This window comes from Peromyscus leucopus, chromosome 4 (assembly GCF_004664715.2).
Source record: "Peromyscus leucopus breed LL Stock chromosome 4, UCI_PerLeu_2.1, whole genome shotgun sequence".
In the NCBI taxonomy this organism is placed as follows: Eukaryota; Metazoa; Chordata; class Mammalia; order Rodentia; family Cricetidae; genus Peromyscus; species Peromyscus leucopus.
Genome location: NC_051066.1, coordinates 44160910 through 44175893, shown reverse-complemented (window position 1 = coordinate 44175893; position 14984 = coordinate 44160910). Strand labels below are relative to the sequence as shown.

Below are 14984 nucleotides of genomic sequence, written 5' to 3'. Positions count from 1 at the left end.
AAAGATATGTATTTTATGGTTTGTCTTGATAAAGTGGAGAAAATCCAGGAGGAATAATATGGGATGAAGGTACACATATAATCACCTAAGTAACACAGATACAATTAATTCTTTCTACACAACATTAAAAGAACACACTAAGTTAACATGTCTTAGAAAATTTCTGTGTTATACTAGCTGAACATTGTCATTGTTTTTAAATAGGTATAATATTTCATTATAATTGATAAGCCAATTTATCCAGTCCCTCTAAGATATGATAGATATATAGGCTGTATTAACCTTTCTTCATAAAAATCAGTGGTATAATATATATTCTGCATTTTTAATATTATACTTAAGTGCAGTCTTTCTTTTAGCTAAATAGATAAAAGTTGATGTGCAACTGAATGACATTTTGAATGTTAATTAAACTAATATCTCCCAAGAGATTATACTATTTTTGTTCTAGTACAAGCACCTATCTTTATACATTCCACAGCCACACATTGTTAGACACACCATTGTCTTTGCTCTTCAAATAAGAAAGTTTGTGTCTGAGTTTTATGATAATGTTTATTGCCTTAATTATTAATAGTGATATTCACATTTCATATGATTTTTATCTGTTTCTAATTTACTTTGGTTCTTCATCATTGCCCAATTTTATATTTGATTCTATTTCTGATAGGAACATATTAATATTCTGATAGTTAGGAGTATTGTGAAATTATTCTTTCTATTTTCTAGTCTTTTAATATTAGTTAATATATTGTTTATGGAGCAGAAGTTTAATGTGTTTATGATAATTTATTCTTATATCAAGACTTTGGAGTTTCTTTTTCTAGTGTTCCTTATAAATGCTCTATGAAGCGCAACATTATTTTGCCTTTTTTTTCCAATTATTTCTTATAGTGTGGAGGTTTGAGTTTTTAGATTTAACTTTAAAACCACATGAAACAAATTTTGTGTATAATCAAAGAGAAGTTATTTTGCTTTCTATAAGTTCCAATTACTAATCTCAAGGATATTATGGGACTTTAGTTTTATTCCTCCAGAGAAATTTACTATTGTGCTGTTTTCATCAGTGTGCAGGATTAACTGCAAATTCAGGAGTGGAGGTATGGTTTTGATGTATCTCCAAGACCTCAAATTTGGATAGGGTTTGGTTGGGAGCCATGATTCCTTGCTTCAAGAATTACTTACAGATAAAATTATTTTCTTTATTCCAGCAGAATGCTTGAAGCAACCATATGTTTAGTTCACCTTCTGATTCATGCATAGCCTATTGAACTTTCAGCGCTGTAACTTGCTACTGATCCAGCTCCTCATTCTATATGAGCTCGGAGCCTAGTATCCTAAATCAATTTCATGCATTCATCTTTGAAATCAAAATTCTAGCTATTAATATAAACAGAGAAATAGACAGCTTCTATACTTCCTGTCTCCCTAGGTTTGTACTTTTATTCTATCTCCAAATATTTCTCAAAAAATGCCCTCTATTTTCCAAAGAATTAGCTGTACAAACATTAATTAATATTTTGGTACTTAATAACAATTTCAGAAAGTATGAGCCATGTTATTTTCAGGAAAGAGACATTTTTAAAGCATCGAAAATATATTTTATAGTAAGCATTTTCTCTTATTTAATTACTATATGCTCTGTATGAGATCATCTAATTGAAATACTTGAGAGTTTCCTTATAGCCCTGAATAATAGTTCTTAAACTAGCCAAGGCCAGCAAACTGTCATCTTAGACTTGAGAGAAATGCACAGTTTTGGATGTAATTTAATACCTAGTACTCTATATCGTCAGAAATTGAAGTGAACACAACAGGCTTCCAGATGGTTCTGGCACAACCTTAAGTTGGGAGTTGGTATCCTAACACGTTGTTAGCTTCCATCACCATGGGATCAAAACATTAGAATGATTTGTTATGCTCCTTGAGGAATTTATATGCTTGCTTCCATTGCTTGAACTGATATTTATTAAACATATATCTAAAACATTTTGATTGTTCTGCTACACAATTTTTGTAATTCTGTGAATCTTTTAATTTTTTTTGTGTATTTTGAGATTGAAAGCTTGGCCTGTTGAAAACTATAGCTTCTTGATTACTTTTAAAATTGCTATAAATTTTGGTTTGATTTTGTCTATTTGTTTCCTGAAAATACAGTAACAATGTCAACTTACTGTTTTAAGTAAGATTTATTCCTGCAAATACTCAAAACAGAATTTCCCACAGTTTTAACTATCTTCCTGTTAGAAAAACAGCTATTTGGAAGTGGTTTACCAGGACAGATAGATCACTCTATGGAATAGCATCATCATAAAATATCAAAAATAAATAAATATAAGATAGCTTGCTGCTATATGTGAGGATAAGGATTACCAAAATTTAGCAAAAAAAAAAAAATCAAGTTAAGGCCTTTCAATTTAAAACATAGTATCTATTTACACTCACCAGAACTCTCAAATTTATTAACTAAAATGTATAGTTATATGACCTTTAATTCCTTTCCTAAAGTTTAATCTAAATTATTCCATGTGGAATTGGGAGGAGATACTAAAATTTATTATTTCTCGATATTGAATACCATGTAAAGCCATGGACTATAGAGTGTGATATTATCTTCTGAAAGAGAAATACAGCATTATTAGGGCTGGCCAGTGAAGACATTGAAATAACGATTCTTAGTGTTGTGAAGCATTGACACAGAGTGAGTTTGAAGGTGATTTGTCAAGTTCTTCCTCGATAATTACAAAAATCGGTGGTCCTGTCATGTTTCTGTGAATTAAACATGTAGCCAGTAATCAGTCCGAAACTATCTCGGGTAATAAGAAGTGAAATATTAGGCCAAATAAACTACTAACTGAACAAGTTTCCAATTCCATTTGACAAGATATTCATTTTTTTAGGGTGATGTTAAGTTTGTGGACATGGCTTCCTGTCACAGCAATATTGAGATGTTGTGCTATTGTTCATGAAGTTCTAAGTGCTTCTGCTTAGGACTTCCTGTACCCTTCTGAGTGCTCATACACTGTTTCATCATCTTGGAAACTCTAAATGAAGAATCATAGCTATGACATGCAGAATTTATTCATAGGACATTATTTTAGTTCTGTCCCATATTTATAGATGTACAAGTGCATGACTTTGTAAATGTAACTTCACACAAAGGAAGGTTCATGCCCTATCATTTGTGTGCTCATGATTTTTTTAAATCAAATACTAGATGTTAATATACTGATTGAGAAAATAGGTATTTAAAATAAACTACCTGACTTAACTTTGGAAAATACTTTTTAAAACCTCAAAGTTTTGCAATTGAATTTATAAACCAACATTTTTAATTAGCAAACACATGTAACAATTTTTTCCCACTCTTTATATATGAAATGCCTCAGATTGAAGGCTGTTTCTACAGCAGTAGCATTTTTAGCCATGATGAAAAATAGCCAACATAGTCCTCTCCAATTCTTAAAAATTACTAAAATATGTCAATGTACATTATGATCAACTTAGAAAAATCTCAAGATAGAGTAATTCTCATTTCACTCAGTTCCGTATTCTTCACTTAGAAGTGGAGGATAATTAACCTCAGCCTTAATTATTTCACCTTCAGCTTAGAATCCAGTGCCCACCCTGGCTGTAGCTCATTAGGATACATGAATATTTATTGAAATGAGCCATTAAGTCTGAGACATATGGAAGGGTTCCTATTTCTCCCAATTCCGTGTATTTGATGTCCCTCCATCACTCTGTATCTAGAATTCTTTTCCTTTTCCTATTTCTTCTTCTCCTCACAAATCCTTTCTTCCTCTTTTTCACTGGCTCTCACTCACATTTCAAGGACAAGTGTACCTTTCCTCAGTTAATATTCTCCTGAAATGTCTCTGGGTCCAGGCATAGTAGTGTGCTTCCTATTGCCCTCCATGGTGTATATTATCTGCTACTTGTTTTCTATGCATTTGAAAGTTTGCTTAAGAGATATACTGCTCATGGATACAGCCTGCAAATATTTACCATCCCAGTACTAAGAGGCAGGTTCAGAGTACACACTCAAATGTTTGCTAAGTTTATGGCTGGTGCTTGTTATTTGTCTTTAATAATATTTTTTCTTTCCATTTCATTTATGTTTTCCCCCTTCTTTTCTATCCCAGCATAGCCTCAATCTTCACGTGAAGTGCAGGAGGATGACCTTACCTCCTGATCCTCTTGCCTACACTTCCTGAGACCTGGAGTTGCAGGTGTGTACCACTAGAATGTGACCACAATTTTTTAGTAACTGGATTCTAACTGCTTCTCTAAAGCTTTGCAGAAAGACCTTATCTTTTAGTTACTTTTACATTCCTTCTTTAATTTGTGTTTTTGTATGTTTTTACTTCATTATTCATCCTTCCCTCCTTCAATGTCATACTTTGCATCCTTTCAAAACTAATTACATCAGAGTAGCATTTTTTTTTTTTTTTAACATTTCCTAATCTTCATTACTGGACTTCCTTTCTTTTATTTATGATTTCTTCTCTTAAACTTAATCTTGCTAGGTTTGAATCATTAATATCTCTCCTTGCACTTCTCTGTGTAGATCAATTACCTCTTCTGTTGTGTTATTTTGGAACACTGATAGTCACGTAAACCACGCCAGTCTGGGTAATCACATGGAGTCATGAATTCACTTTAAGATGCAGACATCTTGAGTTTCACCTTTGTACTGACATTCTAATTTCAAAACTATTATGCAATGAAATTCCCATGTAAGCATGCCTAGAATAACCAACCCTGCTGTGGTTCCCAAGTGTGGCTTCCAAGTCTTCAGCCAGCTTGATGATTCAGACTGAAATCCTTGCTCTGTGCTGCCCTAGCTCAGTGGCTTCATTCTACGGCAGGACTAAACAATACCCCATAGTTCATGATGCAGAGTTGAAAACCAAGGAAGGAAGAGTTTCCCACACTTGGCGCTGGGGATAGGGGTTGCTATAAGGATCCTATAGCTGTATGTTTGCTCTAATCTCAAGTGACTGCAAAGAACCCAAGAATAAACTCAATCCGATTTTAGAAGTGATTGCTCAGGCTTTTCTTCCAATTTCACTGGGTATATTTGTTTTCAACAACATATGAAGTCACCTGTTTTTTAAGTGAACAAACCAAAATATTTTATTTAAGCCATTGCTGAAATGTCATTTTTCACTGTGTCTGATTACCACATCCTAATTTTAATGCTGCCTCTTCCCCTTGCTCCTAGCTTCCTTTCTTTTTATTACTATCATTCTGATATATCATTTTTTCTTATTGCTATTATCCATTGTGTCTGCTCTACTGTTAAAATATAAGTTATATAAAAGGGGGTTTACTTTTATTCATTTTCTGTTTTAGTCATTCATATTCCAAATACCTAGCACAGTACCTGGCATATATAGATACTGAAAATGTTTATTTAGTGAGCGGTCAGTGAGTGGACAAGTGATGCCATGCTTAAATCATTTTGTGAAATAAATGTTTAATTTTTATATTCTTCCACTAGAATATTGAAAATATATTTAGCTTTTTGTAAATTTAAGCATGAATGGTTTCAAGAGATATTTATGGGTGTTCCCTGTTGTGATGGCATCATACTTTAAAATTAAGTATGACCATGCACATGCTCAGAATGAGTTCCTGGGTTTTGATTATTAACCAGTGGACACTTTCCAGCATTCCAAAGTACTGACTTGTAGTTACCATGTGAATACTTCATGAATAGTCCTTTCATTACCTATTGCTAGGAATAGCCAACTCTCAGCTATTCCTTCTGACTGGGTCCATGATTTTACTCTGAACTTTGCATTTACTCACTGACTATGTCTGATAGTGACTAAAAAGTACATAGGGAAATTAGTGAAAACTTCTGGTGAGTCCATTTTAAGAAAGCACTAAGAGGGCTTGGGTTATAGACTGCTGTCTGGCATGCCTGGGACCCTGGGTTCCATCTTCAGAACCACCAAAAAGGAAAAAAGGAAAGAGGGAAATAAACACAATTGGCCAAGCAAAGCAACTGAATGTGATTACTAATAAGAAAACAATAATCTTTACTTTGCATGACCCATGTACAATATTTTTCTTACTGAAATATATATGATGTGGATTTTAAAAGACAGGAAACTACCTGAGATTTTCAATAAAAGCTGAGGGGTTAAGGAACATATCCTGAAACAAGTATGGGGTGGGTGTTGGATCAAATACACTATATTCAGAAATGGTGTCTCAAAGCCTGTTCTCTGGGTGTTTTTGAGAGGAGAGAAATCAGTCAGCGCTGAACAAATGTTGCCAGTGGTCTTCCCCTGAAGCTGCTCTATGACTCTATCATGTCTGATTTATTTATGTTTCCAATGAAGTCTTTTTAATAAAGGTGTGGCTATTAATTTTCACATATCCTACTACTCACTTTCATTTAACTTTGTTTTGATTTTCAGTATTTAGGAAGTGGTTTCCTTTCTGATCCACACAGAGTCACATAATCAAGTCAATAAGCTGTAGAATTGGTGCTACAGAGAAAGGCAAAGGCTGACAATGGGTATTTCTTCCTATGATAAAGCCATTGGGTTTTGGTGCTTTGCAAATGGAACTCAGAGAAAGCTCTCTTTTCTTGACTTTAGAATTAGACTTCTTGACTATAGGGAAGAGACTATCATCAGCAGTACTTAAAGCAGCATTTTAATATATGGATTGCTGCTACTTACTTATCCATGTTACTGATGAGTTCTCTGTCTACTTACCTGCATACAATATTTTTTCATTTTATATATCAACCACAGATCTCTCTTTCTTTCCTTCTCCCACCCACCAGCCTCCCCACTCCCCACAACCCATTCCCTATTCCCTCATCTGATAAGTAAGGCTTCCCATGGGGAATCAGCAGAGCCTGGTACATTCAGCAGAGGCAGGACCAGGCCTCTCCACCTACATCAAGGCTGTGCAAGGCATCCCACTATAGGTAGTGGGCTCCAAAAAGCCAGCTCATGTACCAGGGATGGATCCTAATCCTATTGCTAGGGGGTCCCTTAAGCAGACCAAGATACACAACTGTCTTGCTTATGCAGAGGGCTTAGTCTAGTCCCATAGAGGCTCCACAGCTGTTGGTCTAAAATTTATGAGCTCCCAATAGTTTGGTTTGGTTGTCTCTGGAGGTTTCCCCATCATGAGAAAAGCACCAGGCCGAGCTCCAGGAGTCCTGCATACAAATTTTAAACACACATTTTCATGTAAAGGAAATGAGATGAATAACTATCACCTTACTGACTTCATTTGGGATGATGGACAGTGAGTTCCTTGGAAATACATTGACCTCTAACAATGCTGATCATGCACTCTCAGTAGGAAGGTCAATAGGTTTCATAAAGGGATCTGGGTATGATCTACTTTTCAAAGGCATCATAGCTACTTGACAAGCAGTTACCACCAACAAAGAAATAAAACATTATTCTTATAATTGCTTAGTAAATTTTTATTAATCAGCATTACTATAAAATGTATGTTTTTAAAAGAAAAACAAGATACAAAATAAAAACCTTTGTTTAAATGTCTTAGAAATATTAATATCTAGAAGAATCCCACTATTTAAAAAGTAGAATAAAATTGACAAGAACAAAGTATTCATTTTGCAAAATCATTCAGAGATGAATGACAATTATAGGAATAAAGATGAGTTTAGCTGTAATGAAGCAGAATAAAAAGAAATGCAGCAGGTAATTCCCAAGGCTTGTAAAAAACAGTCCCGAGTTAGTGGCTTTGAATATATATTTTAACTGTCAGCATTTCATACCAATGATTTAGAAGATTAAAGTTAAAACTATGATTTAAATAATAAAAGTAAAAAGCAAGCAATTGTCATATAAATAATGCCAGATAATATAAGCTTGATAAGGATTATTTAATTACCCATGTTATTTGGAGTATCATTTGATTTAGAGAGTTTTGTTTGATAAATATTTGTCTCTTAAATGGTCATTTTCTGACATTTTTTAAGCTAGGCTAAAATGTCTGGGCCCATGTGATACATTTCTGTCAGTCTCCCAGGGAGCATGCCACCATTACCCACTTCTACCAGTAAAACTATAGAATCATTTTTGTTCTACATATAGACAGATAAAATTTTAGTTTTTAGACTTGCACTATGTACTGTTCCACTTGCAAGTTGAAGGCATCTAAAGGATAGTCTACACAGATTTTTATATTATCACAATAAAGTTTATGTACCCTTGTTGAAATTCTAGAGACTGCAAGTGTTATGGATTAGGGAATATTCTCCAAGATTTTAAAACATTTGCAAGTACATAATGAGACATCCTAGATATAGGACCAAAATTTAGGCAGAAAAGTCTTTATGTTTCATAGACATTTTTATACACACTTTTGAAAATAGTTTTACAAAGCATTTTCAACGATTTCATGAGGTTAGTTGTGGAATCTTCCACTTGTAGTATCTGCTGTGGAGATATTTCCTTCAAATTAAAATATTGCTGCCTAGATCAAAGAAGGAAACTTTAAAGACTCTTTAAGGGAATGAAACTCACAAGTTTCAGAAAGCTCACTGAACTTACAAGACTAATGAGGCCCCAACTTATATTTAAATAAGCAGTAAACCATGGATGGGAGAAAGGAACCTCTTTGGTGGAAAGGCCTGAAAACTGGAACAGGGACTCCAGGGATTCAGCTTTGTGAGTCTTCATGTGTACTGGTGTGGGTTTTAGTGATGCTGCTTTTTGAGTCATTCATGTTTTCCTATAAGTAAACCCAGTAATGTCACTATTTCATTAAGATACACTTGGTTGGAATTGTTGCTTTGCTCTCATTGGTGACTGAATTGGGATATTTTTCCCACATGCCCAGGGAACATCAAGCAACTGTGGCACTCAATGGATGGGAGAAGGATCCATGAAGTTTTACCCATCCCTGGGCTATTGGCTGTCAATAATGGTTGATAGAGGAATGACATTTTATTCAACCCTGGAGACATGGATAATTTCCCCCTACTCCAGAAAATAACTTTATATCCACACTCAGGTAAGAAATGCTAATTAAAGTTAATGGGTCATACATGAAAAGAAGACAGAGGAGGAGGTAAATTTCTTCAGAAGGGTTTCAGCAGGAGACAGAGGGACATGAGGGATTGACTAGAGGATAAAAAGGGCGAAAATTCATTATGTAAATCAATAACATTGTCAAACAAAAATAAAAGATAGCATAGTATCTATCATATTTTTGGTTGTGAGCCTAGCCTTTAATGGCTGAGCCATCTCTCCAGACCTCATAGTATCTATCATATAGTACTCAATATAGTACTATATATTTGTTGACTATGTTCATTAATTAGAGACAGAAAAGTAAACAATAAATGTGTGTTTGGTCACTTGAAAATTTGAAATGTGAAGCACTTTGGGTTTTAGAAAGTTTTATTAAAGATGTTTAATTAGCCGGGCGGTGGTGGCACACACCTTTAATCCCAGAACTCAGGAGGCAGAGCCGGGCGGATCTCTGTGAGTTCGAGGCCAGCCTGGACCACCAAGTGAATTCCAGGAAAAGGTGCAAAGCTACACAGAGAAACCCTGTCTCAAAAAACAAAACAAAACAAAACAAAACAAAACAAAAAAAAAAAAGATGTTTAATTTTCTTCTCTTTCCAACAGACAGAGACTACTACAGAAAGCCACATGCAATCAAGATGTAGTATTGTGGAGCAGAGTTCTAATGAATAGACACATTTAGAAAATATTCCTATGTGGTGATATTTTATTTGTGCGTTAATAAATAAAGCTTACCTGGAGATCAGGGGAAAATGCCAGCCATTCGAAATAAACAAAGAAGTCAGGCAGCACATGCCCTTAATCCCTTATCAGGCAGGATCTCTATGTGTTCAAGGCCATACTAGGGAACACAGCCAAGTGTAGTGACACAGGCCTTTATCCCAGTACCAACCATAGAGACCTGGAGGTCTATACAGACAGACAGACAGAGACAGAGCTGTGTAGGAAGAGGAAATGCTGTAGCTGGGCTAAGAGCCAATGGGAGGGCAGAAAGGCAAGGCATATAAGCCTGGGCAGACAGGAAGTCACTCTCTCCTTGGAAGCTGTGGAGCTGGTAAGGTGAGGTTAGCTGGTGGCTTTCCATATTTCCATGATCTCTCTAAGGCTTCAACCCAAATTTCTGGTTCCATGTTTTTTTTTTTTTTTAATTTTATAAGACCATTTTAGAAATTCATCTACACTCCTGTACTGAAGGCTCAGGGACATGCAGAAGAGGGGATAGAAAGAATTTAAGAACCAGAGGACCAGGAATTTTGCTGTGAGATTGTATCTTCTATTAATATCAGAAGCTACTCTCATAATGCCTCACCAAAATGGCTTCCCAAATGTGAGCTGGACAAGAATGACACCAATAGACACACCGAAGTGTATAGGAGCAAAAGCTCAAAAGAACTTAACCCTGCAAAAAGAACTAGGGGCAACGAAGGGATGCTGGGAGTCAGAGAAATAACCTTCCCCAGGGAAAAGCACACAATTGGTTATCAAGTACCAAATGATGAGCTCTAAAAACATGTATAGGAATAATATTATGTATACTGATCAGGTTTTATACACACACACACACACACACACACACACACACACACACACAAAAGAAGAACAACCCATAATATACATATATGTCACTCTGGGCTGGAGTTATCAATTACATTGCTTACTAAAATTTAAAACTATAAGATATCATGTATCCAATATCACACTTGTGTTATAAGTATACTTATATATAATTATGTAATTATAATTACAAAAGTTTGTATACATGTATGGATTTATACACACACACACACACACTTAGTATATTATATATTTGCATGTAACAACAATTAAAAACCAAAGATGCCATGAATTTGAAAGAGAGAAAGTATGCATATATGGGAGAGTTTGAAGGGAGGAAAGGAAGAGAAAAATGTTTATATTATAATCTCACAAATAAAAAGAAAATACATGTTATTTCTATACAATTGAAAGAATTCATTCTAATTGTTTTTCTCCCATATCTATATCATTGCCCAAACTCATCAAACTACAGATTTTTCAAGTTATATGTTTAAAATATATTGTTAAATCTTCTGAGAGGCATTACAAAAACTAGCTGATAGAGTCTGCCTCAGAGAAAGTGTTAACAGAATGTACCAACACAAACGCTTTGCTTCGCCTTAGTTCATAAGTGAGGAAAGTGGAACAAACTGAACAGACAGTGAAGGAAATGAAATACATGCTAGAAATCCAGGAGGATATTATTAAGCATAGAAATTGAGGGTATGAATAAGTAAGTACATATCTGTGCTTCTCAGGACCTGCAGATGTTTGGAATTAATCCAACAAGCACTGATCATTCTGTGATGGAGTTATTAATGTAATTGTTTACTAAAATTTAAAACTGTAAGTTACAGGTATTCAATATCATTCTTGTGTTGCAAGTATACGCATATATGCATATAATTATGCAACTAAAATTACAAAAGTTTATGAAAGAATAATAAGTACTGATTTAACCATGATATCTTTATGCCTAATTACTTACATGCTTAAATAGTTTCTGAACACATTAGAGCAGTGGTTCTCAGCCTTCCTAATGTTGTGCCTCTTTAATACAGTTCCTCATGTTGTAGTGACCCCCACCATAAAATTATTTAATTTCTACTTTAATTTTTCTACTGTTATGACTCATAAGGTAAATATTTGATATGCAGGATATCTGACATGTGACCCCTGTAAGAGGGTTGTTTGAGCCACAAAGGGTTGCAAGCCCCAGGTTGAAAACAGCTGCTTTAGAGTAAGTCACACAGTCAAACTCTGGAAAGTGTCCATTTTCATACTATTCAGGCAAATATGTTTATGTGCTTGGAATAAAACAACTCTTTACATCAGGGAAGCATTGACTATAGACTCTAATCGTGTAGGTTTTGTGCATCTTAGTAGTGCTAATCAATGTAAAATGAATTAAATATTAAAACAATTTATAACTATGACATCAGAGTCAGATTTATAGACACCAGGGAAGTATTCAAAGGAAGTCATAATGAAAGAAAGTTCTTTATTCTAAAAATAGTAAAACCAATAAAATAAAATCAAAATTATCAGTGTTTACTCTTATTACATTTTAAACTCTTTGGGTTTTAATGTTTAGTTCTTGATATTTCAATATATTTGAAATTTTAACACAAAACTTGTTATGATCTCAAACCCCAGCATGGCGAGGGAACTGGGCCTGAAGTACCACTCCTAGATAGATAGCTATTGGCAACTGACAGCTTCTGGGGCATGGAGATTCTTTTAAGAGTGTAGCCTCTAGAAAGTTAACTACACTCTAGCAGAAGGCCACACATCCAAGAATATTTAGGCAGCGCAAATTGACTTCATGGGATCAAAAAAAGAAAAAAAGAATAGAAAAGAAAGGACACAAGCTGGGTATGGTAGGAAGGAGAGTGGATCTGGCAGGAATTGCAGGACAGGGACCAAACATCTTATATGAAATCCTTGAAGAACTAATCAAATATACTAAAAAGCAAATTTGTCATGCTTGACAACAAATAAAACCCTGCATAGTGCCATCTCTAAGGTTATAAAATCATGAAATTACTGAAAGCCTTTGCTTGGGAAGTGAAGAACACAATGGTGAGCAGATGGAGTGAGCAGAGTTGACAGAGTTGACCGTCTCATAATTTCCATCACCAGTCAGCCTCAGTTTTCCCTCCCATGCTAATATCTCCATAGGCTAGCAATAGCAGAACCCGCCCCACTACCCAAAGCTTCCTTTTTGAACCTTTGCTAATCTATTTTTCTTGTCTTTCACTTGCATTCAACCTAGTGCAGATTAAGTTTAATCACAGGCTAAATATACTAGGAGGAAAGTCTTAAAGGTTGATATTTAATTGAATTAGGATATCACTTGGGTATACCAAAATGAACTTAAAATGAATAGAGATGGAGATACCGATTTGTATGCATTTAAAGACCCATCCATCATTAACAAACCTCCCTTTACTCTTCCCACACCCACTGCCCACTCTAAGTTACATACTTAAACTAAATGGAAACATAATGGGCTGAGCCATATGTAAATTACCCTAAAGATCAGCCTGTACTGTCACAGAATACAGCTTTTTAAGATTTAATGTGTACGAGAACCACTCAAGATCGTGTAGGACTATTGTGTACCCAAGAATTCTGCATCTCTAATAGCATTCTAGATGATGCTTATAGAGTGACCCACAAAAACAAAAAACATTTTTTAAAGAGAAAGGCTTTCAAGCAAAGACTGTCAAGCTTTCCCCAAACTATAAAGTGGAACATTCCATAGACTAGTCTCTGTTGTTCATGGGAGCTGGAAATGTGACAGTTTGCTATACATATTCCAGTTGTCAGACTCAAAGCAAATATAATTAGGATTTTTCAATAACTAGCATAAAACCCACAGTATGGATTACTGCGGATTATAGATTTAAGGCTGAAAAAATCCCGAACAAATCTCATCATAACTGAAAATGACAACTGTACTTTTAAATAAATTATTATCATTGTTAAAAATATATTAGTAGTTCAATTGCTAACATATGAGCTACTAATATTTAATAGCATTTGTAAATCATTTACCAAATTTATGTGTTTTTCTCCTACAATGTGACAATGTCATCTCTCTTTTTATTCCAAGTTCATTAGGCATATTTAATCTAGTTGTCTGGAAAAGATACTCAGGACATTGTTATTTACTGTTTTATTTGCACTGACAGTTACATATATTTTACCTTTTTATAGCCCAGAGGAAAAAAAAATATGATTTTTATATTTTCACAAAAGGAAAAGCCAGATAATGGTAAAATTCATGGTTTCAAAGCCTAATATTGAAAATAAAATGTTGACTTGAAAAATACATTTCAATGGATATTGAAGCATAAGCATATAGTGCGGCTTATCCCTAAGTTATGTTTTAATTCTATGTTTTCATCATTTTTCTTGATAAATTTTATTTGAAACACTTTTATATCTCCTTTATCAAGCTCTCATTTTGCAGAGTTGAATATCAGAAAACATATCAAGATATTTGTGCTAACCTTCAACACTGTGGCTATGGCCACTCTTGGGTGACATCTTGTGCAGAGATGTTTCTTCACTTGTCAGGTCTGAATCTTTCGCAGAATCATCTGCCTGGCTCTCAGGTTGACTCCTAAATGTTGGTGAACACAGACTTCGTCCAATTTCCACTTCCTGTTAGGAAACATTAAAGGCATACATTTTAAAAGCTATCAGTGGGGAACAGCTGTGGTTTTCAGAGGTTTAGAAAGCAGGAATGAGGGAAAGAGGGATTTGTAGCATGAGTGATGTTTTCCAATATGCTTTGGGGAAAATTTTGATAACTTTGCCAAGAACTGCAAACACACATCTGACGCTTAGTTACTTCTCTGCCCTGGGTTCCACTTCTGAATTAGCTTTTCTTTTATGTATGTGTTCTCTCCTTCTCATAAAGTGAAAATAAGGGTCACAATACAGCGTAATATATGTTAATAGATGCAACTTCCTGGGTCTGAGAAATGTCAATGAGAGACTTTCAGAAAATAGCCATATATCAAAATTATATGCTAAAGACAGAAGGAAATGAGTTTTTTTAATGTCATGCTCACCCTATAATGATAATCTTAGCAATTACAGAGCTCCCAAATTACAAACACATTCAGCCACCATATAGTGAGTACAGTTTGTCAGTTCAGAAAGATTATGAAATTGCTTCTTTCAGATAGTAATCAAGTAGCAGTGATAAAAGATTCTCAAAGAAAAAGGCAAAAATATTTAAACATAGAGTCTAGCATTCCACATTTTATATATTGAGTAATATAAGCAAACATACCAAGCCCATAATACTAAATAACTTAAATTAATATTATAAAAGATGGGAAATGAATAAAGACAGTTCAAGAAATTATGTAATTTTAAATTATGTAAT

At 34.6% G+C, this 14984-nt stretch overlaps 1 protein-coding gene across 1 annotated transcript in view; it reads right to left on the bottom strand.

Annotated features, from left to right (window-relative positions):
- Positions 1–14195, bottom strand: part of Xirp2 (xin actin binding repeat containing 2) — a 107137-nt gene extending 92942 nt beyond the window's left edge. Inside the window, 1 exon segment of the mRNA XM_037204845.1 lies at positions 14098–14195. Coding sequence (XP_037060740.1) covers positions 14098–14134 — 37 coding nt within the window. The 5' untranslated portion in view covers positions 14135–14195.
- Positions 14196–14984: the final 789 nt, after the last annotated feature.